Source organism: Heloderma suspectum, chromosome 2 (genome assembly GCF_057233095.1).
Source record: "Heloderma suspectum isolate Gila_16-S chromosome 2, 16-S_ref, whole genome shotgun sequence".
NCBI lineage: Eukaryota > Metazoa > Chordata > Lepidosauria > Squamata > Helodermatidae > Heloderma > Heloderma suspectum.
In genome coordinates, this window is record NC_139459.1 from 111,746,120 (window position 1) to 111,771,988 (window position 25,869).

General features: G+C 43.7%; 1 protein-coding gene across 7 annotated transcripts in view; it reads right to left on the reverse strand.

The window, feature by feature from the left end:
- Positions 1 to 25,869, reverse strand: part of FREM1 (FRAS1 related extracellular matrix 1) — a 108,494-nt gene that overhangs the window by 9,980 nt on the left and 72,645 nt on the right. For 3 of the 7 annotated variants that reach the window (XM_084834532.1, XM_084834530.1, XM_084834529.1), the window contains 7 exons: positions 20,159 to 20,573; positions 18,751 to 18,952; positions 16,867 to 17,011; positions 12,126 to 12,255; positions 9,461 to 9,533; positions 4,920 to 5,069; positions 2,118 to 2,347 (listed from right to left, as the gene is read on the reverse strand). In XM_084834532.1, the coding sequence (XP_084690658.1) occupies positions 2,118 to 2,347; positions 4,920 to 5,069; positions 9,461 to 9,533; positions 12,126 to 12,255; positions 16,867 to 17,011; positions 18,751 to 18,952; positions 20,159 to 20,573 (1,345 nt within the window). The remainder of the gene's footprint in view (positions 1 to 2,117; positions 2,348 to 4,919; positions 5,070 to 9,460; positions 9,534 to 12,125; positions 12,256 to 16,866; positions 17,012 to 18,750; positions 18,953 to 20,158; positions 20,574 to 25,869) is intronic. The other 4 variants (XR_014787800.1, XR_014787801.1, XR_014787802.1 and 1 more) reach the window with 2 other exon arrangements.

Sequence of the window (25,869 nt, forward strand, 5' to 3'; positions counted from 1 at the left end):
GAAGCTGATATCACCCAGGAGAGGGTATTGGGGTAATCAGCCAGTCCACAGGTCAAAGGAGATTCTATCCGGTTAAACTGGTTTTGCTCCTAGATGAACACAAACATAGAGCTGGGAGGGGCCGGTAGATCCTACAATCCCATCACCAGCTGCAACACAAGATTATCCTCCCACCAGATTCCTGACAGATGACTGTATGCAATCTAAGCCGAAGTGTGCCACAAGTAGGCTGCAGGTGCACTCTAGTTGCCACCTTGTTTTTGCTAGGCAATGGATTATCATCGCCCACTCTTAGCACAGCCATCCCATGGTACTTGATGACAAATAATAACCGCCATCACTACCACCACCAAATAGAAAGGATAATCCCTCATCAGATAACTCCAAAGGTTAACTCTAAAGAATGAACAGATCCAGATAGCTCTAGTACTGAGTCCTCACCAAAAAAAAGTCCCCCTTTCGGGTTGGTGGACACATTTGGCATTTTGAGTGTGTTGTGGGTGCTCTCACAAAATGGCTGCCATGGAGGGGCTTTGCCAATTCATAAAATGGCTGCAGTGGTCAACAGGGCCAGTCACAAAATACTAATTTCTCAGAAGGCAAACTGGTGAAACTAAAAGAAAAGTAATTTGCCCAAGAGCTTAAATACAAGGCAGAGACAGGATCTGAGCTCCAGAGAGCTTCGGCTATTCGGTGGTATAGAAATAAAATGAAACGACTAAATAAATAAATAGCACCAGACCGCTCCTGTGAACCCAAATAAAGATAGCGCTGGAGGGCAGTACTTCACTTTGCAGTATCCCAGCCCATCAATTAGAATTTAAAAAAAAAACCTTAAGAAATTAAACAAAAATCAGGCAGGACGTGGAGCCTGATGGGCCCGAAGAGAGATGTCCGTGGGCACATTTGGACCAGTCTTAGGGCATTAAAAACCCCAGATATGTTTAGCTACACACATAAAAGCACTAACCAATCTGACATTCCCAACTTGAAATAGTTGTTTACAAAATTCATCCAAAATCATATTTTAAAATTATTATTAAGAGTCCAAGTTCATGCAGGTCCACACTGCTTAATATTCTGCCTCTAATTTGTTTGTTTTGTACTTGATTGCCTTTATAGTGCACATTGTTTTAAGCAGTTTCCTGTTGCAAAGGACACCTGTTAATACTCCTCAGATCATATGTTTAGGAAAAATCCTTTCTGACCACAACAGGCAAAAGTGGAAGGAAAAAATATTTTTTTCAGCTCCAGCAGGCATTACAATGGAAAACACAAAACAGCCTTCATCAGTTTATCTGAAATGTATTTCATTTACTAGCTCCTTTGTTTCCACAACAGTATTTTTCTCTACCCAGCTCTATTCATAAAGACTTTTAATTGTCTTAAGCTGAAGACAGAGAGCCAGTTTGCATGATCACTGTATCCCAGTGTGGCGTATTTGAGCCATGATGGGTTATGACATGTGCTGGTGGCGATATTGAATATTCGACCCCCAGTAGGGGTTCTCATGGTTTGTTGTGTTGTCTGAACCTGGGCAGCTGGGGTTGTCTGAGGGTTAAACAAACCTCAAATAACTCTACAACAGACCATGGGTTATTTGAGGATGGTTTAACCCTCAAGCAACCCCTGCTGCCTGGGTTCACCTGTATCGCCCACAACAAACCATGGCAACCCCCGCTAGGAGTTGAATATCCAAAACAGCCACCGGGATGTGTCACAACCCACCGTGGCTTAAATAAGTCACAGTGGGTTGCAGTGATCATGTGAACTTGGTCCAAGGGTTGAATATGGCATGACAGGAGCATCATTGTCCATAATGTGCATGCCCCTATCACTGCCATCTCTGGTCAAATAGGTTTTTCAGGCTTTGTAGCGCTTCAAAACCCAGCAAAATCTGTTTAATCAGTAGCAGGACAAAAGCAGTGTGTACACCAGGGCAACATTAGCCCTATCACAGAAACTTCACTACTCTTTACTGTTGTCTGCATCCACCCTGATCAGTGCTCAGTGACAATGCACCCTTATTAAACAGGGAGAGATTTTCATACAAAAGCATATTCGCAACAACTCTGGAACATTTCCTCTCTTCCCACTATTCAAGAGTCAGTCCTTACTGTTTGGCCATTTCCAATGGCCCTTAGCCTGCTCCTTGCAAAATTCACTGAGTTGAATTCCAGTAGCTTGGCCCTTCTCTGCACTACCAACTCTTTGGAAGAGGGCAATGGGATTCCTTCCAAGTGAACAGTGCCATGCCTGGAAGATGAAGAGGAGCCTGGAAGCAGTGTTCCTTTCATCCATAAGTTGTGAATGTTTTGGCTTGAGGAATGGAATGAGCTGCACTGACCTGAAAAGCAAACAAAATGGCAGATGGTCAGTCCTTTTTAGATAAAAACAGATAGCTGGTCACATTGATGTGGGCGATGAAACAGCTTGCTGTTAGAAGTAAGATGATTTTTCATTTGACATTGATTTGTTCTCTTTCTTTCTTATTTTTCTTAACTAGCCCTTGTTTTTCTACTTAATCTGCCAACTAAAAAGCAATTTTAGAAGTTTATCAAAAGTGCGAGATACAGGAAGTATCACTGTCAAATTTAAAAAAAAGAATCTGCTTCCTATAATTCTAACAGACAATGAGTTAGAATGTAAGAACAATGAGTTCATACACCCAGGGGGAAAAATCATTGTTCCGTGGTGGAGTGATGGCCATGTACTCCTATCCCCCTGTGCGTGTAAGGCATTGTTTGAGGGAAGCACTACACCTTAAGGGTGGAAGATCATAGAACATTTATTTACTTACATTTGTATCTTGCCTTTTCTCCAGGAAGCTCAGGGCTCCCCTGCCCCCTTTATCCTCACAACAGCCCTGTGAGATAAGGTAGGCTGAGGGTATGTGAAGAGCCCAAGGTAATCCAAAGAGCTTTGTGGCCTGACTTGGGATTCAAATCTGTGTCTCCCCTGTCCTAGCCCAACACTCTAACCACTACAACGCACTGGCTCTCCAAATCAAGTTTACGTGGCCTACAAGTTTAGTTATTTAAATATTTATATGCTGCCTTTTAGCCATAAGGCTCTCAGCAGTGTATGAAACAAATATGAAAACAATTTAAACAAAATAAAGCTTAAAAAAGAACTATAAAACCTCCAGGAGAGTAAACCAGCTATTAACCCATTATTAAAAAAAACATCAAATGCTGAGTGGAACAAAAATGCCACAAAACTGAGCAATGAGGGGGCATTTACATACAAAATGCCTGATTGAAAAGAATGTGGAAAGCTCTTTCCACATATAATGATCTCTAGCCCCACAATACTTGCTTCATGCACAAAATGACAGCATGCCTCAGAGATGCTGAACTTCAGCTAATGTCTTCGATCCAGCTAGAGTTGTGGGTACACGACTGGCTTGAGACAGTTGATAAGAATTCACATTCCCATCTTTACTGTAAGACAGATGGGACAATACATCCCTACCCATACACCAGTCTGGTTTGCGCATAATGCTAACCCATGGTATGAATTGTTGAATTCTGGATTGTTGTGATGTCTGACTTAAGTCACGCTAACCAGCCATGGTTTGTTAACCAGGAACAATGCAGAAAGAGAGTCCATGGGTTGTTGCTGGGTTGTGAACTCTGGGTTGTTTAAACCATGGGTTGCTGTTATGTTTGAACCCACAACCACAGATTGTTTCACCAGGCTATAGAGGCAGAGGAAAAGAGTGGTTAAAACTCGCCACCAGCTCTACCTGCCAGTACTACAGCACTGCAAAGGCATTTTGCATACAGGGAGGGAGTGGGTGAAGGAGGAGGGAAACAAACAACCCAGAGATTGAGAAAACAAACAGCAGTTGGTTTGATCGTCTGCCAGACAAACCCTGGGTAGAGTAACAAACCATGGGTTAGCATTATGTGTGAACTAATACAGATGGTGGAGAATTCCGCCACGGACTCCAATGAGGCCGGATTCTTTAGAATAAATGTCTGCATTTACCTTAAACTAAGACCTTTATAGTGGCAAATGGCGCCCTGGATGCCATTTGCATCCGCAGTCAATACCCCTCAGCCAGTGGTACGGCATGGCGGCCATATCGCTGGTGCTTCGGAGCCGGCTGGCGGCTCCGTGGAATTACTGCAGAGTGGAGCCGGCCAAAGAGGATTCCAGGGGGAGGAACGGATCGCCTCCCCCTCACGGACCAGCAGGTAGGGAATCCGCCCATCCCTAGAACCAGGCCACTAAAGTGCAAAAGGTAATCACAGTGGACATCTTGTGTCCAGATGCACATCACAGTGTGGATGTGCATTTAGATCCAATTTGACAGCAAGGCAAAGAAACTGTTCACAGCAGCTGATTTTTACACATGGATCTCCCTCACTAGATTAGACAACAAGTGTTTTTTCAAAGAACCAAATTCTTTGTTTGAGCTCCCAGCACCTTTAAAAACAATTGTAAATTGACCACTTATTGTAAGGTATAGAAAACAAATGTTTTTTATTATCATCAGGGCATTTTGGAAAGATCTAATTGTAATTAGGGACTGAGAACTCCACCCAAGAAGTGAAAAAGTTGCCATGCAGTCAAAGGGTGGGGGGAGGGGAAGAGAGAACCATTACTAGCCCCACAGGAGGGGCTTTTAAAAAAAAGCTGTGCTGTGAGCCAAAATTCAGAGTTGTCCATTAGTTGGTAGTGGCGAGGTTGTTTTGTTTACACTCTTGTTGATTTCTTCATGCGGTGTTTCCTAAGCTGAAGAAGAATATAGAATGCCAGAAGTGAAAGAGACCATTTAAAGAAAAAAAGACAAGGAACAGAAATTAAGCATTTTGATCTAAAGGTAAGCAGCAACATTTGTGTGTTGAAAAATAAGTCGCTTCTCATCCAAGATTGCTTCAAATTTTATTAAGAAGATCAAAAGAGAATACCTCCTTTTGAGTCCAAAATTTTCACTACAGCTTTTGTCCTGGTGCCAAGAATGGCATTCACAGGGGAGATCAGAACCACTTCAAAGACCTCTTCGTCTTCCTCTAATCCGTCATAGGTAATTGCTATATTCCACATCTTGGTTGACATTCCTATCAGAAGTAAACATTTTAATTACACTTTAATTGCTTTTTCAATCAACCTAGGTGTCGAAGAAATATATTAATTAACATGTCTACAGCTACAACAGACTGGCTTGTATATACTATTGTGCTCCTGCCCACTGATTGGACTCCTGTGGTTTTCCCAAATAACACTAACTAGAGACCAAATTTGTTCCTGAGCAATGAGGATTCCATTCACACAACAACAAAGACCTGCTTTCTCCATGTGTGTGTGTGTGTGTGTGTGTGTGTATAATAATAGCATGCAGTTCAAAGGAAAAGGGTTGGATCTTCATGTAATTTTTAAAAGAAATAAAGGAGACATTTATCTTGAAATTTTAATTGCAGAGAATGCACTATTTTTTGCAATATTGTCATTATCAAGTATCCATGACAACTCTATTTTCAAGGTCCAGAGGTGGCTGTCAAGTACCTTGATGCAAAGCCAGGGTCTCCGTTGCAAATACCATATCATCTGTCAGCATCTGACTGGGTATGAGCAGTGGTAACTGCTATACACGCCCACACCTGAAAAGAGCTCTTGCGGAATATAGAGAGAAGGAGCGGAGTTGCCACTAATATCAAGGCACATTTGGAAGTGTCTGTTTGGCCAATGCATCCAAGGAATCTTGAGGGAAGCAAACAGTCCTTGGAGGATGCACTCCCCAACTGCCATGGCGTTCACCTGATGCAAAAATTTCAAAGCTACTTTGGGGGTTCTCGCCTGGCCAAAAGATCAGAGGAATTTCAAAGGAAGCAAGAAGTGCTTTGGAAAGAATATCAAAACTTCTCAGGGGGACCACACATCCTGGGGGGCAGGGAGGGGCTGACAGGCTACAGTTGTGATCTGAACAGCGTAGAGCAACCTCAACCTGGTGCCCTCCAGATGTTTTGGACTTCAACTCCCATCAGCCCCAGCCAGCATGGTCAGTGGTAGAAATGCTGGGATTTGCACTCCAGTACATCTGGAAGGGTTTGGGCTGGGGAAGGCTGGCCTAGGAAAACGTTTCCCCTCCCGCTGAGACCAGAAGTTCTGCTTCATGTGCTATTTGGGTAGCCTAGTTGCTGCTGAACACCCCTTCTGCACAGCTGGGCTCTGCAAGGCTGCCACAGCTGATGTGAGTGCTCAACACATGGATTGGCCCTGCCACATGGAAAGGCCTCATGCCAGTGCCAGCACTCCGGAAAGGTGCTAAGCTGGCACAGACTTTCCAGGTCAAAGAGCAGATCCCTGTGGCGCGTCACTTATCTATGATACAGCAGCCATATGGACCTCCCACAAGACAGGAGTTATTTCCAGCAGTTTTGTGACCACTTTTGTGGGCAGGCACAGGAAAGGAAGGGGGTGTACTTTCCACATTAAATAGGATTCTTTTCATGCAGTTTTTTTTAGTCTATTGTCTAGGATGGCATAGATTGTAGATGAGCCTAAGCCGTAACTACATTCTGTGGGCAATGTCCAGTGGGACTGCTCTGACTCTGCCGACTCCGTTGTGCTTGCTGGGCCATCACTTGCACAAGGGGGCTTTTGCACTTCAAAAAAATTACCTTGGAAATGCTTCTTTCCCGATCAGGATAGGTAAGGGGAACTCCCTTCTGCGAGCTCTGCTGGCTTGCCCCATTTCAGAAACGAGAGTTTCAGCTCATTTCGGGTCATTTTTAGAACCGTAAAAGCTCCATTGCACAAGTGGTGGTCCCCGTAAGCACACGAGCAGAATAAGATACTACCCATACATTTATATACTTCTAGATATACTTGTATCACATTCTTCTACCCCAGAAGGTTTCTAGAGCAGCTAACAATCCAAAACAGACAATTCAAGCAACCAATCTTCAATATTAAAACAAGAGAGGTTGATCTTAAAACCACATAAAACCCAGCGCCAGTAAAAAAAAACAGCAGCACAAGCACTTATCAACATCAACTATAGAGTCTGGACCAATAGGCTCCTTCCAATCCTACTATTCTATGATGTTACCTGGCACTGAAGAGGCAGCAAACTCAATGCCAGGTGAGCGTCTCTTTGGTGCGCATTCCAGAGATGGGGAGCCACCACTGAAAAAGCCCTATCTTGGGTCATCAGCCACTTCACTTCTGATGTCAGGGCTGCTGGATAATAGGAACAACTCCACATACTTCCAGACACTAGGAGCCATAGAGAATGTCCTGTAGTCTGATCAGCTCCTTTTTCCTGCTCCCTCCCTTTCCTTCTTCTTCCTTCTCCCTCTTGCCTCTGCAACAAGCGCCATGTCGTCTCTCCAGAGAGGATGCAAGTAACCATATCTCATGCCTTCGCTTACTTACACTCACGCACCCAGCTTTAGGGAGTGCTTGTAGTTAAACAGTGTTAGATGGTCTTCTCTGACGATGCGTATAGAAGCACTAATAAAGTAAGTCGATTTGAACTTCTTTTAAACTGGCTCTAGCCTGTGTTTATTGCCTCCAATGCTAAGGCTGTGTTACCATGTTTTCTCTGTATAAAGCAACTCTGTTGTAAGTCACACCTGATTTTCCAATGGGGGGACCTGAAAAAGAGCCTCCAAGGAAGATCTAATAGGCCAGGCAGGTTCATGTGGGAAAAAGCAGCCCTTGAGATATGTTGGTCCCAAGTTGTATAGGGCTTTAAAGGTTAAGACCTTTAAGAGCCAGGGCCTGCAGGAGAAGCTGCCACCACCAGGGGAGAGGCGTGCCTGCAGCTGCTGGGCCTGCTGTGACTGCCGCCACCAACACCGTGGACTCCTGCCTGCCAGTATTTTAAAGGGGATTTTTTAATTAGGGTTTTTTTCCCCATTTTGGGGGGATTCTGCTGTGTTTTAGGGGTGGGTAGCCTGCCTGATAGGCGGGAGCGAGGGGGCATGTGTCTACCTGATGGAGGCAGTGGGGTGAGTATTGGGGGCCAGAACATACCGAGGCGAAGTGTTGGTTTTGACCTTTAAAACCCTACATGGTTCCAGCCCAGCCTATCTTAAGGAGTGCCTCCAGCAACACCAGACAGGCCGTTTAACAAGATCAGCCTCGGATCGCCTTCTCTCTGTCCCATCAGCCAGGACAGCTAGGCTGGTGAGGACGAGGGAGAGAGCTTTCTCTGTGGTGGCCCCCACTCTGTGGAACTCCCTCCCTAGGGAACTCTGCCATGCCCCCTCTTTAATGAGCTTCCGTCGCGCATTAAAAACGTGGTTGTTCAGGCAGGCATTCGGGGTGGGTTAGGGTATTTTTTATGATGTTTTTAATGTAGAATTTTAATGTTTTAACTGTTTTGTTGTTGTACATCGCCCAGAGTGGCTGGGTGACCAGCCAGACGGGCGATTAATAAATTAAATAAATAAGAAAGAAAGAAAGAAAGAAAGAACGAACGAACGAACGAACAAACGAACGAAAGAAAGACCAGCACTTTGAATTATGAACTGGAATCCAGCACAGTTGTTCAAAACTGATGAGATATGGTCCTAATGCCTGATCCCAACCGATAATCTGACTGCAGTGTTTTGGACCAACTGATGCTTCTGAGCAGTTTTCAAAGGCAGCCCCATAACAATGCATTGTAGTCATCCAAATGGGATATTATCAGAGTGTGGAAAACTGTGGGCAGACTATCTCTATCCAGAAGGAGGTCACAGTTGGCATAGCAGCCTAAGCTTTGTGCCACGGAAGCCATTTGGGCCTCCAAATATAAGGTTGAATCTAATATGCATGTTGTGGAGAATGTGGAGAGGGAGACATTTTCCTCCCTCTCTCATAATACTAGAACCCGAGTCATCCCATGAAGGTGATTGGTGGGAGATTCAGGACAGATAAAAGGAAATATTTCTTCACACGGTGCACTAAACTCTGGAATTCACTTCCACAAGAGGTAGTGATGGCCACTAATTTGGATAGCTTTAAAAGGGGGTTGGACAAATTCCTGGAGGAGAAGGCTATCGATGCCTTCTAGTCCTGATGGCTGTATGCTACCTCCAATAGTACGTAGCCTATGTACAGGCAGTATGCCGATGTACACCAGTTGCTGGGGAACCTGGGCGGGAGGGTGCTGTTACACTCATGTCTGTCTTGTGGGTTTCCCGTCGGCAGCTGGTTGGCTGCTGTGTGAACAAAATGCTGGACTAGATGGACCCTTGGTCTGATCCAGGACGGCTCTTCTTATGTTCTTAACAGCACTCCCAACCAGGGGCGGGCGGGGGGGGGGGCACAGCTGATCCTCAAGGACTAATGCAACCCCATCAAGAATAGGCTGAAACCCACCACCCAGGTTGGACCAATAAACAACTGCCCACCCATGGCACCTTGTTTGTCTACATTGGCTTCAGTTTATATCTCTCCTCTTGTTAACCTCTTTCAGTAAAATTAAGTTTTCAAGTTAGAGCCTTGAGACAGAGCTTACCTGGATCAAACTGAATAAGTTTGGAAGGGGCCACAGTAAAATCCTTTCCTGATGAAGCAGTCACTTCATTGACCTAAGGTAGAAAATTGTTAGAAGACACCATGCAAAATTAAGCAGGACTTAAGTATTTGCATAATGGGGCTTACGGTCTAAATTATACCCATGTATCCTATGCCATACCCCATTTGCTTTGGCTTGTTACCTTCCAGCTAGAGATAGGGAGAGGGCAGTAGGAAGATGCAATGTAAGTGCTGGCATAAAAGCACAAAGGGAACCCTTCTACTTCCATTTTCTACCAGAGAAGAAAATGGAGAGGAAATAAAATATCTAAAGGCAACAGTGAGCCTCATTTATACTAACAAGAGCTATAGTCCTATGCCTATTTATTCAAAACAAATGGCAAGATTGCATCTTAGGACTGTGGTAAATAATTGACTTCTCTAAAGTCTGAATAAAGGCTTGGCACATTCCTAAGGAGAGATAACAGATGTGGACTCCTGGGAAACAAGTCAAGTGGGGAGCGAGACCCAAATCATGACATGGAAGACACATTTGCTAGCTTGGGGGCTCTTTAGCCCAGGGATAGGGAACATGGGGCCCTCCAGACATTGTTGGACTTCCCATCATCCCTCAGGATGGGCTATGCTGGCTAGGGCTGATGGAAATTGCAGTCCACCAACATCTGGAGGGCCACATGTTCCCCTTTAGTCAGTGGCTTGGGTCAGAGGCACTGGAGAGCAGGAAGTTCTGCTCTGCTCCTGGTATTTCTACCACACCCGGGCAATCCAGGCTGCCTGCCCACCATAGGCACTAATGTTACAAACGTCTATTAGCTTTTGCATCTGAAGGCACACACAGTCCACACTAGCTGACCAGGCTAGGTCCAAGTTCAGACCCCAGAGTAAAGGCATGAATTAAAGAAAATGGCAATTGTTGGCTTACCTACACGGAAAAAAGCAAACCAAGCAAAGAAAGAGAGGAAGACAGTACCAACACACACAGTTCTCAGTGTAAAAACATATTATTTTGTGATGGATCATTTTATTATTTGTTTGTTTACAATATTTGCATACCACTCGTCCTCTTACGATACCAGGGCAGTATACAAGGTGCAATAAATATCATAGCCAACAACATCAACTACAGCGATAAAAGACAGGAAATATATAACACAAGCAGCTCACATCAACCGGGGGGGATCTTCGTGACAACAGAATGAGAAGTGCGTTGGAGTATTATCTGGATTTTCATGGAATCGGCTTAGGTCCATCAGGAACACATGAAGCAAGAGAAGCCGAATGTACTGTACCTTAAAAACCACTTTTCACAGGTCACATAGCCCTTGAAAGCAACATACTTCTAGGTTGGGGGCAGGGGGGAGAGTAGAACTGAACGTCATCAACCCAGCAGGTGCTGCTCAATCAATGAGAGAGGCTGGTTTCCCGCCCCTGTCCAGGCTCCCCTGCCTACCACATTATTATCCCTGACAGCATCTGAAGGCTCCCCATGAGAGCACCCCGCCAGCACAATTTCACCCCATTCCAGCCAACAGTCAGAGAATTAGAGCTCACACCCCTTTTCTCCTTTTCCAGGGAGTAAATACAGGGATCTAGCCACTTCACCTATTGACTGTCTGCAGCCTGTGTTGCCCAGTCATAAAACCCCAGTTGCGCACTTCCAGGGAGTAAATTCAGCAATCTAGCTGCTTCACCCATGTTCAGTCTGCAGTCTCTGTAGCCTGCTTTCCCCCCATTGAGAATCTGTAGCATTTTTCCCATTGAGAAAATAGGAGCTGTGCCGTTTCAAACAGCTATCTAGCAAGAGGCGGCGGCCTGCAGCCCTGGTATTTCGCTGTATTGATAGGGCAATACAGTGAAAACTAAAGTATACAGGAGAGGGAGGAGAGGAGGCAGCCTGCAGAGGCAGCAGCAGCAGCAGAGGGAGGCAACTCCAGCCAGCCCTTTCCCTCAGTGCAGAGAAGCAGGGAAGTAACACAAGCATCAGAGAAGCAAAGTTACACAAGCATCCGAGAATGCTCTCAAGGGGGACGGGCTGAGAAATGGGGGCTAGTTACTCCCACTGGTGAAAAGGAAGTACAGCGTGATTCTGAAGGCAGGGAGAGCGCTCTAGCGCTTTGATGAGTTGGAAAGGCAGGCTAGATACTCTAGGAACCTGGGTTACTGAGGTCATGGCCAGGTGGAAGACACACACGTAGGAACGCCCAATCATACTGAATTTAAAGCGGAGGGACAGGCACAGCAACTGAACCGCAGGGGAGCCAATTTTAAGAAAAACAATGGAGCAAAAGTACTCTGCAAAAATGAGGCTTCCCCACAGGTAAATTCTGGGATGGCTACAGACTCGCCATGATGTCATGTGCTGCAAAGGACCTCCAAACAGTCCTAATCTGCAGCAAATCACCCATGAAGACAGGCCCCTGCTTCTTCATAACATATTAAGTGCAATTTAGGCCACAGTCCTATATAGGTCTTACTTCTGAGTGGACATGTATAGGATTGTATTGTTAGGTTAATAACATGGTGCAGAAGCTCTGCAGACCAGTGCTGTGCAAGTCTGAGCACTGTGCAAGTCTGAGCGCTGGTAAAATTGCAAAGAAACTGTGCTTCCTTTTCAACCCAGTGGTATTATTTTATGCGAATGTTACCTTTACTGCAACGAAAGCAGAATCCGTGGTGTGTCCTAATCGGCTGACTTCCAAAGGCAGCATCCCCACGTTTTCACACACTTCATAACCATCCTGTTGCATTTCAATTGTAGACCATTTCAGTTCCAATCTGTTGGGGTCGGGAAGAGAAAGAAAACACTGTAGGGGGGAAATCTCCATAGGAATTCCCAAAGAAACTCCTGGTGGCTGAGGATTTGAGCCAGGTGTCATTTATTTCTTGTTTGTTTTCACAGCAAACACTTTTCTATCAATGTGTCATTGTGTTTAGGAGGGAACTGAGGAGAGATATAAGCCTGGCTTAATTTGAGCAAAGGCTTACCAGAGCTAACCCTTGAATGTGTTTTCATGTTTAGGCTCAGTCCTGGAACTGCAAGATGTATTCATTTAAATAAAAGTGCCTTTGAGCATGGACAGAATGCATTTCCTTCACCAGAGAGTGGTAACAATCCATTCCTATGGTTTCAGGTGGCATTTGGGACATACACATACATACGTGCCAGCACAAATCATTCCAGTTTGCTGTGCTTGCAAGCTTTTACATAAGACCATGGGATCCAGCTAGAATAATTAGAGCTAAGTGATGTTACAGAATCAAAGGGCAGATCTGATTCAACTGCAGAGAAAGGGGTCATGTTGACTCAGGAAGCAACTAATTTCAGTTATTTTCTATTGTCATGTAAATAGCACAAAAGAGTTCCCCTCTCCCTACCGCCCGCTATAAGCTAATTTCACAATGCCCCAAAAGCACATGATTCGGGGGAGAGGAAAAAAGGGGAACTTCCTGACTGGCTGTTCCACTTTTTTTTTCAGAATAGATTCTGCAGCGCTAATCACGTAGCTATTCCACAGTTACCAAGAGGCTAGTGCTTTTCATATCAGAAAACCGACACTAGTTGCACAATGATGGAGTAATTTATAGGAATTGTGACTTTTGAAAGTTGATTTCAGTGAATATTCCTTGATGTTAGGATATTTTTTAAAAAAAATTCTGTGGGGGGAAACATTCTGCCCTTTAAAGTAGAAGTTCTTCCCTAGGTTGCTGAACTGACAATATTTTGCCTGGGTCATCAAACTAAGAAGCTCCTCACTGGTAGTCATGAAAGATCCATCCTACAAACACTTTTCATAAGAGTGTTTTGGCCAAACTCTAATATTCAAGCTATATTATTGTTCCACTGGAAAATCTCTCTTGTAGTTTCACTCTCTGATAAAGTATAAAAACATCAACGACCTGGTATAGTGAACAGACTGTAGGGTTTGGACTAGGGAAAACTGGATTCAACCCCCCATCCCCCAAAGCACAATGAATAACTGTCACTGTGGCTGAACCTAATAGTGTGCCTGTGAGGGGAAGGTAGCAACAACAACAAAAATCAAAATATCATTTATGCTGACATGAATGCCTTGGAGTAAAGATGGGATACAAATATTATAAATAGGGATGGCCCAAGACATTTAGCTAACTGAGGCAGACAAGTTGGCACCTCCCTGCATTCTAGGTAGAAAAAGGCAGGTAGCTGAATCTTACTTCAACTCTGTCATGCCCTCACTGGAGGAATCCTCTTCAGAGAAGGAGCTAGAGCTCCCAGAGACATACAGCATCAAAGAGCAGCCCATTCCAGAAGATCAGGAAGACCCTGGGCTCTTTGGAGAGATGATTGTGGGTCCATCCGTGCAAGAGATGAGAAACTTTGCCTCTGAGACAGGGGCTGAAGACCACCAAGCCTCCGAGAGTGGCTGTGTCTCAAGAGGCAGAACAACCCCTGTGAGGAGTGCCCGTTTGCAAAAGAAAACTCACTGTGAGTAGATGACTCCTTGTAAGCCCCTTCTCATGAGGAGGACTTCTTCCAGAAGCCTCTGTGCTGCAGCTAAGTCCTGGAGGGCGCTCTGGAAACTCTAGCTTATAAGCCTCAGTCCTAGGAAGGGAAGGGCTGCTGGAACAACCCCTTAATCTATCCCATAGCCAAGCCCACAGGCCTTCTTGCTCTTATACAGGAATGCCACATATTATTACAGCCTGTGCCACAGGTTGGTTGCCCAGGGACTATAGTATTCCATTGATTATACATTCTCTTGGTTTGCACCCTATGCTGTATTAAAACTGACATAAATAGCACATCCGTCTAGAATGCCTGTAAAATTTTAGCAATTCAGTGTAAAATTACTAGCCTTTATTCAAAAGTTAGCAAGTCAGTTGAGGATGAATTTAGAGACATCTAGTGGCCAGTTATGGAACTGAAGCAATTAACTTCCTTTCATGGCTTCCATCTGTGTGTTCAAAACCAAGTAGTAAAGAGATATATGCTCGAGTCTTTTGTTATACCTACCCATTTTCTCCTTCCAGGATGTCTGGGTGTTATACTAAAATTAGTACCCAAGGGATCACTGCTTCTCCTATCATTTCAAGTTCTACCCCCCAAAATGTAAAAAGGTGAAAGAAATCAAATCCAGCCACACAGTAAACAGAATGTTATCTGCATTTTTATTTGACTGGAAGTATATTTGTTTTGTAAATAAAAGGAAGTCAAAGAAAAAGATTTTTTTCCAGAATCTGAGCCTTTTGGCACATGTCCCCAATTCCCAATAGATTACTATAGTAAAGGTACAACACAAAGCAATTAGAATAAGTGTAGGAATCAGGATTTGTTGAACAGCATCTAGTGAATCCCACGAAAGTACAAAGTTGTCTCTACTCAAAGAAAATACAAGCCTGGATAGATGTACAACATCCATACTTCTCGCAGAATATGGATGCTATACATTTAGGGCACAATCCTATGCATGTTTAGACAGAAAAAAGTCCTACTACTTCTAGCATGCCCCAGCCTCTAATACTATTAGAGGGAGGAAAGGCCATCGGTTTGGAGAGATGATTCTAAATATCGATTACACTCTTTTGTTACTTGATGTTTTAAATACGGCACTGAAAATTATTCCACATACTTGGGACATGTTACCAATCCAGATCTAGAGTGACCTCTAGCTGCCAAAACGTACATCTAAATCCAACTTTCCCATTTGCAACTCAGAAATGGAATTTGCCTTGGTGTTTAATTTACAGTAAAACCTTCCCTCTGCAAGCAAGGACACCATTATCATTGGCATTATTAATATTATTTCTATCATATTTCACAGTGTTCAAAGTGCTTGTCAGGTCTTCTCTTCTACTGTGAAAACTATGTGCCCACAATAGTACTATAGAGAAGTCTCAATAGGAAAAGAGAGCAACAGACGTTGCAATCCTAAACACCAGGAGTGGGGGACCTGTGGCCTTCCAGATGTTGTTAGACTGAAACTTCCATCAGCCCTAGCCAGCATAACCAGTGGCAAGGAGTGATTGGAGTTGCAGTCCAACAACATCTGGAAGGCCACATGTTGCGTGCCACTGGTGTACATATTTATTCAGAAGTCAACCTCATTGAGTTCAATAAGACATAGTCTTAAGCAAGTGTGTATAGGATTATAGCCAAAGTCTTCCTGTGTTCAAATGGGTGCATATACTGTGAAAAATGTGTTTGATTTGTGCTAGGCACAATCCACTGCATATCTTTGCAAACCCCTGGATATTAAAGCGCAGGCTATCTTTCATTTATAAAAATGCAAAGTGCTGAGGCTAAAGTCCATCTGGAAGTGACATCTTCTCATTTTGTAATCCTTAATCTCAGATATTTGGGTGATCAGGGAAAAATGGACTGTGCGTGCTCAAGGCCATTATTCCCATCATGAAAAGTTCCAGGACTGATATCCAGCAATGAAAACAGGTTTCAGGACTGAATATGTAGGACACGTTGTTAGATAATGATCTTTTTTATTCCCTCATTTAAGATTACAACTTTCCTAGTTTTGAGAGAAACTAAATCAAGATGATAGCTTTTCTTGAACCAACTTATTTTCTTATGCAAGTATGCAAACTCTCAGGACATGTGTGTAATTCTGCATAATTCTAAATCTTACATATTCCCAATATGATCTACTTTTGCAAAAAAAGATATATTACCCTATTTTCTCTCTCTTGGGGCTAAACTGCCTGTGATGTTCAATCATGTAAATGTTTTTGCTGACTTAGATTTAAACAAACAAACAAACAAACAAACCAAAGCAACCTTAGAAAGCTGCAATCTAGAAAGGAAGATAGCATTAGGGAAAAGGGCAAGTAAGTATTTCTCTGTGGACCATTTTCCCCATTAAAATTGCTATCCATTCAGCTCCCTTTTACCCACAGGGGATTAGGAAGAGCTGATACAGTATATTTATTGCAAAGGTGGGCAACTTGTGGTCCTCCAGATGTTCTGGCCTACACTTCCCATGGTCCCTCACCATTGACTATGCTGGCTAGGGCTGATTGGAGTTGTAGACCAAAACATCTGGAGGGCCACAAGTTGCAGTCATTAGGTGGCCTTAAATAAGCCATTCCCTTAGCTGGACCTACCTCACAGGGTTGTTTTAAAGATTACAACAAGATAATGTATGTGAAGCACATTAAAAGCTATGTAACCACAAAATATTATTTATTCCGAGTCAACACAGCACCAGCTGTCTAGGCACCAAGCTTCCTTGTTTTCAATAAAGCTACAATTATTGCTTTTTAAAACTGCAACCCAGCAACTGCATCATCTTGGCTTTGAAACTGTCCGCAAGTGATCTGACTTAGGAAGGAAGCAAATGACAGATGTTGTGGACAATGCATGAAAGTGTTTAGAAAAAAGAAGCACCAAGTTACGTTTGAGGCACAGCAGAGTTTCCTTCAGGATCAGTAACCTGGATCTCCAGGTTGTCCGAATTCCCCTCCCAGTAAGGGTCAATGACATAAAGTATGATTTTGCTATTTAGATCCTTCTGGCTGAATTCTTCCTGAATAAATCCACCTGAGGAAATAAGAGAGACATGGACAAACAGAACGCCCTAAAAAAACTAGAAATTATAGGTCAATTAATAGAGAAATCACTGAAGAAATGTGGTGTGGATGCACTGTTCTCAAATAAAACTCACTATGTTGGGCTGATGTTAGGGACCTTTGGGGATAACTCTCACCACACAGTGCATCTAGGATGGCTTAGAGCAGGGGTGCCCAACCTGCAGGCCGTACGCACCTCTCAAGGCCTTAATGGTAGCCTCTCATAGGTGCCCTGACTCCCTGCTACCAAATTCTCTCCCCCAACAATCCTGACTCAGATTGCTGTTTCCTCACTGGTAGCAGCAGCAAAGAAAGAGCAACCTGTATTAGGATCACTGGGATTGCTTGCAGAGGGGATGGAGAAAAGGCTCTCTATTCCCTCCACTAGAAATCCTCATATAGATGACTCTTTACCCGGTGCTGCCAGTAGCAAGGAAAGACTGGTCTGTATCAGGATTGCTGGAATGTGCAGGTGTGTGTGTGTGTGTGTGTGTGCGCGCACAAGCGTGCACACGCACGCACACATGTAGAACATAGAATCATAGGAAGCTGCCTTATACCAAGTCAGACCCTTGGTCCATCTGGGCCAGTATTGTCAACATTGACTGGCAGTGGCTCTCCAGGTTTCAGACAGGAGTTTTTCCAGTCCTGCCTGGAGATACCAGGGATTGAATCTGGAACCCTCTGCATCTATAACATGTGCTCAGCTGCTGAGCTATGGCCCTCCCATGCACTTGCACATGTGGTCCCAGACTCCCAAGCCAGCATTATACGCAGTTCTCAGGGACCAAAAGGTTGTGCACCCCTGGCCTAGGCATTTCGGCAACTTCTTCTCTATCCAGCCCTCTACTGGGTGGTATACCACCATAGATTTGCAAGTGCTACCACGCTACTATGCAGGGGGAGGGGAGCAGACTGAAGGTGCTTGCACTTGTACGTGGTCCCTGGGAATATTCACTGTTTAGGACATGATTACAATAACTTATGAGACCTGCTTGGAGTTTACAGAATAGAACAGGATTACACAGCAAAATAAATAAAATAAAATAAAATAAAATAATCAAGCTATTACAAGAATTAATAACTTGCACAAACTAGGGTTCTTCAGATATCTGCAGAGTTATAACTATATTCCAGTCTGTTTTCCTGACCCCTTATCCTGACAAAGCTTTCTAGCAAAAATTGTCCTGTTCTGTAAGAAGTCTACTTACAGCTAAGCAACATTAAACATGTAGCATGTAGCTCATCTTAATTTTTTTTTTTTTACTTTTAGTGTAGGCATGTAGAACCCTGATGCGAATTAGGACCAGTGTGCACAGGGAGGGGGGGCTCAAACCTTCCTTCCCAGCTGTCGTCGTCCCCCTCCCCCACAGAGACTACAGAAAGAATGAAAAACCTCTATTGGTGCCAATGGAGTTGTTTTTTTCTTTCTTTCTTTCATTAGCCCCTGCATGGGGGTGGGGGTGGGGTAAATTTAAGGGGGAAAGCAGTTGGGTGGGAAGGTTTAACCCTCACCCACCCATGTGTGGTGGTCCTGATCCAGATCGGGGCCCTGCAAGCTTACACTAAAGTAGAAAATGGGTTAGGATCAGCTACATGCTATGCATATAACATAGTGTGTAGTTTAGCTCTTCGTTAGAAACACAAGCTGCAATAATTCCCAACACAAGATACCGTAAATTATATTAAAAAACTGATATGACACAATACCTGTTGTTACATTTTGCAAGTAGCCATATTGAGGGCCTCGTAAAATCTTAAAAATTATCTGATCATCATCTGTATCACAATCGGATGCCTTCAGTGACCGGATAGTAATGTAAATACCATAGTTGCCGTTTTTCAGAAGTTCCACATCTGAAGCACAACGAAGGTGGACAATTTCTGGGGCTGTTTTTGTAGGGCTGTCCACCTGAAATGAAAATTAAACATTACTGTTAGATTTTGATGAAAGGCTTTACTTTGTGAAAGAAAACATTTGTACATCTCAGTCAAAACAGGAGGTCTTAAAATCTCAAAATGGTTAAGCTAAACTTCCACTACTTAGAAAACCAAAGCATGGCAAACATGTAACCCAATGTAGGGGGAGATACATTGAAATGAGTCCCTCAAAATCCAGGCTCAAATGTCCCCTTCACATGTGAATCAGGTGAAAGCGCATAGCACATAAAAAGGGTTTGCAGGGCCGTAGCTCTGGTCCCACTTCTGGGATGGTGTCACTCCATGGCCTTGTCTCTGAGGAAGTCTGCAGGGAAGCGCCTACAGCAGCCTTCTCCAATCTGGCGCCCTCCAGATGTGGACTACAGCATGACTGTCTGGGGCAAGCTGAGAGTTACAGTCCAAGACACTTGGAGCACATCAGGATGGGGAAGGCTGGCCTGCACATATAGGCTTCCCATACGTTCTGGCACTCTGCACTATCAGGGTTCCAGGATGCATAGATGTTTATGAACATCATTGGCTTTTCCTGTTGGAGGTGAGAAAGTGTACAGCAAAATTACTAAGGTACTTCCATGCCACACCTAAGCATTTCATTTTATACAGGAGTAGTTGAAGACATGCTGATTACTCAAGAATTATGAAACTCAAAAACTCAGGATGCAAAGTATATTTGTTATTTCTACAGAATACATACACCACCCTTCAGTTGTGCATCCAGGGTGGTTTACAAAACTGACACAATAAAACACAGAAGATCCAAAAACCTACACTAGAATACACCTCAGAATAGGGGGCGAGCAAACAAACCCAAACCTAGGGGACTGGATGCTGGGCTGCAGGAATTTGGGGACAGTGTCTGGCTGCTACCATAATTTACGTTGTGCTAGTGGAAACCAACACTTGCGCAACATCAATAGTGCTTGCTAGTGCAACAAGTTTCCTGGGAAATCTGTCATGCTAACAAGCACTATTGAGATTGCGCAAGCATTGGTTTCAGCTAGCACAACATAAATTGCACTAGTGGCTGGATACTGTTGGGTCCTTCCCTTGGTTCCCCATTCACACTTGAATCAGCCTTGGGATGGTTTCTAGAAGCAGCCAGAAATGTGGATTTATGCTTCAAGAATGAAAGCCAAATGTAATACTGTGTGCATGTGTACATGTACGTGGAACTTGCCTGAATTATGAATGCCACGGGCTCTACTTGAACCTTGCCGTTTATGATGAAGCCTTGATTCACTCCATCCGTGGCCACAAATGTAAATCTGTCAATTCGAGAATCTCCTCCTCCATGCTGATAGGCAACATTCTGAGTGTCCACATCATGTTGGCTAAAGCTTTGCTGACATAGTCCAGACTCTCTGTTGGAGAGCTGGCCGTACTGTGGCAGCTGTGCTAGGAGAAAGGAAAGGTTTTGTGGAGCTGTGTCCGGGTCTGAAAGCTGTAAGACATCTGGAGAAATGAACGCCATGCCACCTTCAAATAATCTTAAACCTTTGTTCTTGACCACTGAGGGTAAGGCTCGATCCACTGTCTCCAGGATGATCTCAAACTCTCCATGTTTCGTTCTTAGCCCGTTGCTGACGACGAATCTGGCAAAAAGAGGCAAGGCAGCCTTCAGCATGTGATCCTGTTTCACCATCTACTGAAATGAAATATAACAGACACCTTTACTAAAGGGCTTGCCTCTTAGGAACTTCCTTCGAGATGCATAGCAAGACCCCAGCCTCTGCTAGAATGGGTCTTGGTGAGAATCAGACCTAAGCTCAGATACAGCATTCAAATGATTTATGACCAAACCAACTCTGTACATAGACTACAAATTGTGGGATGGGTTATGAAGATGTGTATATACATTATTACACTCACATTTCAGTATTCTGTTATGTTTCTTTTCAGCTGCGCAAAGCAAAGCATCATGGAAATATTAATTTAGTTTACGCATTTATATATCATTTTTCACGTATACAACATTAAATGTCCTGGGTGAATAAGCAAGTCTTCACCTGGTGCCCCCAAAATAACAAAGACAGGCCCAAGCAAGCCTCCCTGAGGAGCAAGTTCTAGAGGATGGGCACCACAGTAGATAAGGCACTATCCTGGGCCAACAACAACAACAACCCACCTCTCCAGAGACTGCGCAGGAACCCATAGAAGGGACTCAGATGAGAACTGTGAAGGTTTGAGGCCTACAGCGGCAAAGGAAAAGAAAAAGGTCAGGCCTAGAGGCCTGGGTTTTTTGTTGGGAGAGGGGACCCCTGAGAGTAGTTTAATTTCCCTGGTTGTTTTCATTTTCCTGAGTTAGGTTTCATTTCTCCAAGTTTGAAACAGTATTTTCGGTTTTGGGGAAGGAGGGGATATAAAGGGAGAGAGAGCCAGTAAGAGGGAGACCAAAGAGAAGTAAGACCGAAGACAGGAAAACCAGAGGCTGAAGAGAAAGAAGCAGCCTGGAGAAGTACAGCTAGGGTAGAGAAACTTGCATTTTTTGCACCTTTTATTTTCTTAATGCCTTTTGTATCATCTCTATTCTGTAAATACCTTTATTTGTAAAATGCTTGCTTTAATTTACCAGTAAACTGTTATGGTTAACACCCAAGTGTCTGGTGTGTCAATCTCAAGATATTGGGACGGGGAAATTTAAAAGAAGGAAGGTGGGACTCTTAATGAAGCAAGAGATCCTTAAGGAGTTGCCCAGGGGGTCCAGGCCAATGGTGGAACCCTGACAAGAACCTTCATGTAAGCAGATTCATATGACATGTGGCAGTCCTTGAAGTATCCCCATCTTAAGTTAAAACCAGAACCTTGAATTAGGCCTGGAAATGGACTGAGAGCCAGTGAAGTTGTTTCAAGACTGATAAGATGTGTTCCATACATCCAGTCCTACTTATCAGGAATTTGCTCTAGGCATTTATTTTTCAGAGACATTACCTGTTAATAATAACAGCAGCATTCAGCGTGCATTTTGCTTTTACCACACACCATTTCAAATGATCTACTTGAATTATGTTAATTTCAAATCTACATGTGTCAGCAAGTCGTGTTTCCTCTCTCCAATGAACTATAATTTTGTATACCGAGTTGGGTCACTCGCGCTGTTTATTCTGAGCGGCAGCAGGCTTTCAAGCTCACAGGTCGTTGCCAGCCCTGCAATCTGAATCCTTTTGAATTGAGGTGAAATCCGAAGTGAGATTTACACTGAACTACAGCCATTTTGTTCAGATACCTAAAACAGTCCATATTTGGATCATTTATTTCACCTTAGGCCTAGGTTGAAAGATCAAGCCTAAAACTCTTGAGGTCAGAAACACTTTGATACCTTTGAGGTTCTGTGCCTGATGTTTAATGACCTCCAACAGTGGAGTTTGTGACCTCCTGGCCAGAGAAACTGCTGATATCCAGCCTACCAGCCTAATAAACTTCCACTTCCGCTGATGATTAGGAATTGACCAACTTGTGTGTAGGCATGATGCCATCAAACAGATGGGAACGAGAACAGGCCGGCCAAATACTTTATAGGAGTAAGAAATATATTTACTGGAGGGTACTATTCCCATCTGGGAACGTTGCAGCAGCTGTCTGCACTGACCTAACACTTGTGCCAATGGTAAAATGGATGCCCTGTCATCAGTTTAGTTATGTCAGATCTTCAGCTGGAATGAAAGAGATTCTGTAGACATAGAAGAACATTTGGGGGATTTTGAGGGGTGAAGGAGGAAGGTAGCAGGGTGATCATGTGCCCTAGTTTACAGAGGACAGTCCTCTATTTGAAGGTATCCTCTGTTTGAAGGGCTGTCCAGTCTATGCCCAGGTTAAAGATACAAAACAATAAGAAGAGAGGGAGTGGATCAGGGGTCTTGAAGATGACCATCAACACATCATTACCTGGACCACAGACGGAGCAGGCATACCGCCTGGTCACAGTCTTCTGCATTATGGTTAGATGTTTTTTTTTTATTTCTAGTTACATTGATTATTTCTAAGTGTGTGTGTATATATATAAATCTGCACAAATATTATGCAAATCTGTGTCCTTTTTTTTAGGTGATGTTACTCTTCCACCCGCTCCCCAGCAGGGGAAACTGAATTACACTTTCTCCTGAAAGGTTTTCCTGATTGCGGCTCCTGTTCATTATTCCATGCAAGCAAAAGGAGTAAACAGAATGGATTTTTGCTCCATTCACTTGTATGGAATGAAAAGGGAAAAGCTACCATTAGGAAAATGGAGATGCTCTGTGATGTGGCCCATGTTGCCTAAAGGGTCTGTGATGTGGATCTCCCTAGAAGACATCCCCTGAAATTCTGCTACCCTACAGAATTGCCTGTACTGCCTATTGGAATGAGCCAGCCCTGGTCAAGGGTGCAAAAAATATTAATGCTGAAGAATTATTAGACTCCTGCTTTGGAAAAGCCCATGGAGATATCAGTCCAAAACCCAAGCAAAAGCAATTCAGCAAACGGTTCAGCACACCAGGATAGATGATCTGTGCTTTAACTTTCAAAGGAAGGCTAATAATTACCATGCAAATGGTGTGCATTGCTAGGTTCTTCCAGACAATGGGGTTGTTGTTTTAAGGAAACACCATGCTCCTATGCTCCAGCATGCTGTTTATTTCATGCTTAGTTCTGCTCCATGTTTCCCCCAGGAATGGGAAGCAGCCAACATTCTCATCTCTCTGATGAAATTTGGGGGGATAACTCTCAAGCTTAGTTAGGAGGGCAAGTCACATGGTCTGATTTCACCATTACCAAGGTTTTCATGCTTTTTGCAGTTCATGGCAATAGAGCTGGCTGCAGAACTTACCATCTGTCATGGCATTTAAAATATAAAAATGGAATCAGAGATAGCGCCAGCTCATTACAAAACTGATCCACCGTGTCAAAATGGAGGACATTAGCATGTTCTTTTAGCATCCTGCTGCCAGCGTCTGATGTCAGATTGCTAATCACTTGAAGTCATCTGTCCAAAACAAGCAGTGCCAAATCCCTCTTCCGGGCCAGCGGCATCAAACAATGCTGGGAGGTTTATGATGGAATAAAGTGCCTTAACGGACGGTAAAAATCTGATCATTTAAACCCTCCATTTAATTAAATGTCACCAGCCCTTGGTGTTTTATTTTTTAATAATCTGCCACAGTATTTATATCTCAGTATATAACCAAATTCTTTGCCAAATTCTAACAGCCAGGAACATAATTTACAATGATTAAAACAGACACGTATATCTTCGTTTCATTAAAATACCCTGTCAAAGTGTGTCTGGCCTGGAGTTAATACACTGAGTATGTCTTCATACAGTGCCACAACACTTAACTACAGGTATGTATACACGCACACATCTGTAGTCAAAACAGTAGCTATATCTGAATACGAACACACATACATACTATCTTAGATAAACTGGTACAAAAATATGTTGTGCATTCTGTATCTGGCTTGTATCAGGCTTACTAATTAAAGAAAAAGGGAAAAATCACAGACGAGGGAAAATTGATGCAGAACTGTCAATAGATACAGATTTGTTTTATTAATTAGCCACTCTGCTTTTTAACCAGCTAATCAGTGAGTTAAGGGATTCCAATTGTATTAAAATATCTCATTAGAATATATTAAGTGAAAATATCTCTCAGAACAACATGGTAAATAATTGTACTATTTGGGAAGAACGATCTTAAATGTGTTGCCTGAATTAACATGCGTCTCTTTCAACAGGAGTCAGTTCTGTTTTAAAAACAAAACTTCCACTTGTACAACATGCAATTAGGTTGCAATCCTATGGAGATAGCTGGAAGAGGCTGCCGAGTATCCAATGCAGGGTGGCCGGAACATGGAGGCAATCCTCACATCCACGCTCGGGCTGCCCTGCATTTTCACTAGATGGGTGATTTTTGAGTGGGAAAGAATGAGGCTGGGGTAAGCACAGGAAGCTGTGTAACACAGCTTCCCCAGTCTCCTCCACCCCCCAGGACCGCCCCCTTTTTCCTGTCTTCATGCTATGTTTCCAAGCGCAGAGACGTAGCCAGAATCATGCTGGCTACGAAGGGGAGGAGGGAGTGTGGTTTCTGGGCTCCCAGTTCAGAACCCTGTTTCTGACCTCGGATCCCAGAAACTGAACAATCCTATGTCCCTCCAGATGCTGTCTTTATCAATTAATAATTTAACCCTCTTCCTTGAACGTACGGTTCTTAAGAGGCCTCACTCATGCTTGAACCCACTTGAAAATGAGTGCAGGCTTCAGCTGGGGCTCATACTTGAAATTCAGAATGGTGTCCTGAACGTGTACACCAACTTTTCCTTCTGCTATTTCAATCTGCAAAGCAGATGTTACATTGTGTTGTCTTCTATATCTTTCCTTTCAAACTAGGTCATGGTATCGTAAAATGTGAATCAATCTTGTTTTGTTACTGATGTATTATTAATGCACTCTAAATGGAGCGGCCTGTCAGGGTGGACACTGAGCCCATAGAATCCCAGAGTAGTTCTGATTCTGAGGAAGAGGAGTCGCTCCTGGGAGAGGAGTGCGCTCCTCTTTCCCAGGGCCAACAGCTGATGGAGATTCCTCCCACCGGCATTCCTAGCTTAGATAGCAGTCCTGGGAGTGACAGAGCACGGGAAGCAGACTTGATGGACGCGCGTCACCGACACAGACAGCGGCGCCAAATGGAGGGCGCGGAAAGGAGGCGTAGTGCCTGGTTGGCACGCAAACAACAGTTGCGCCCAGAGGATCCAAGGGAAAAGGGGAGGGACTCTCCCTAGCCCTTAAGTTCAGGGGTCTGCCAGTGATTCCCTTTCAAACGGGGACCAACTGTTCCAACTTAGGGCATAGGTACTCTGCTGCTCATATCTAGTTGCTAACGGTAGAGTTGTTAAGTTGTAAAAGAGGAATAAAGC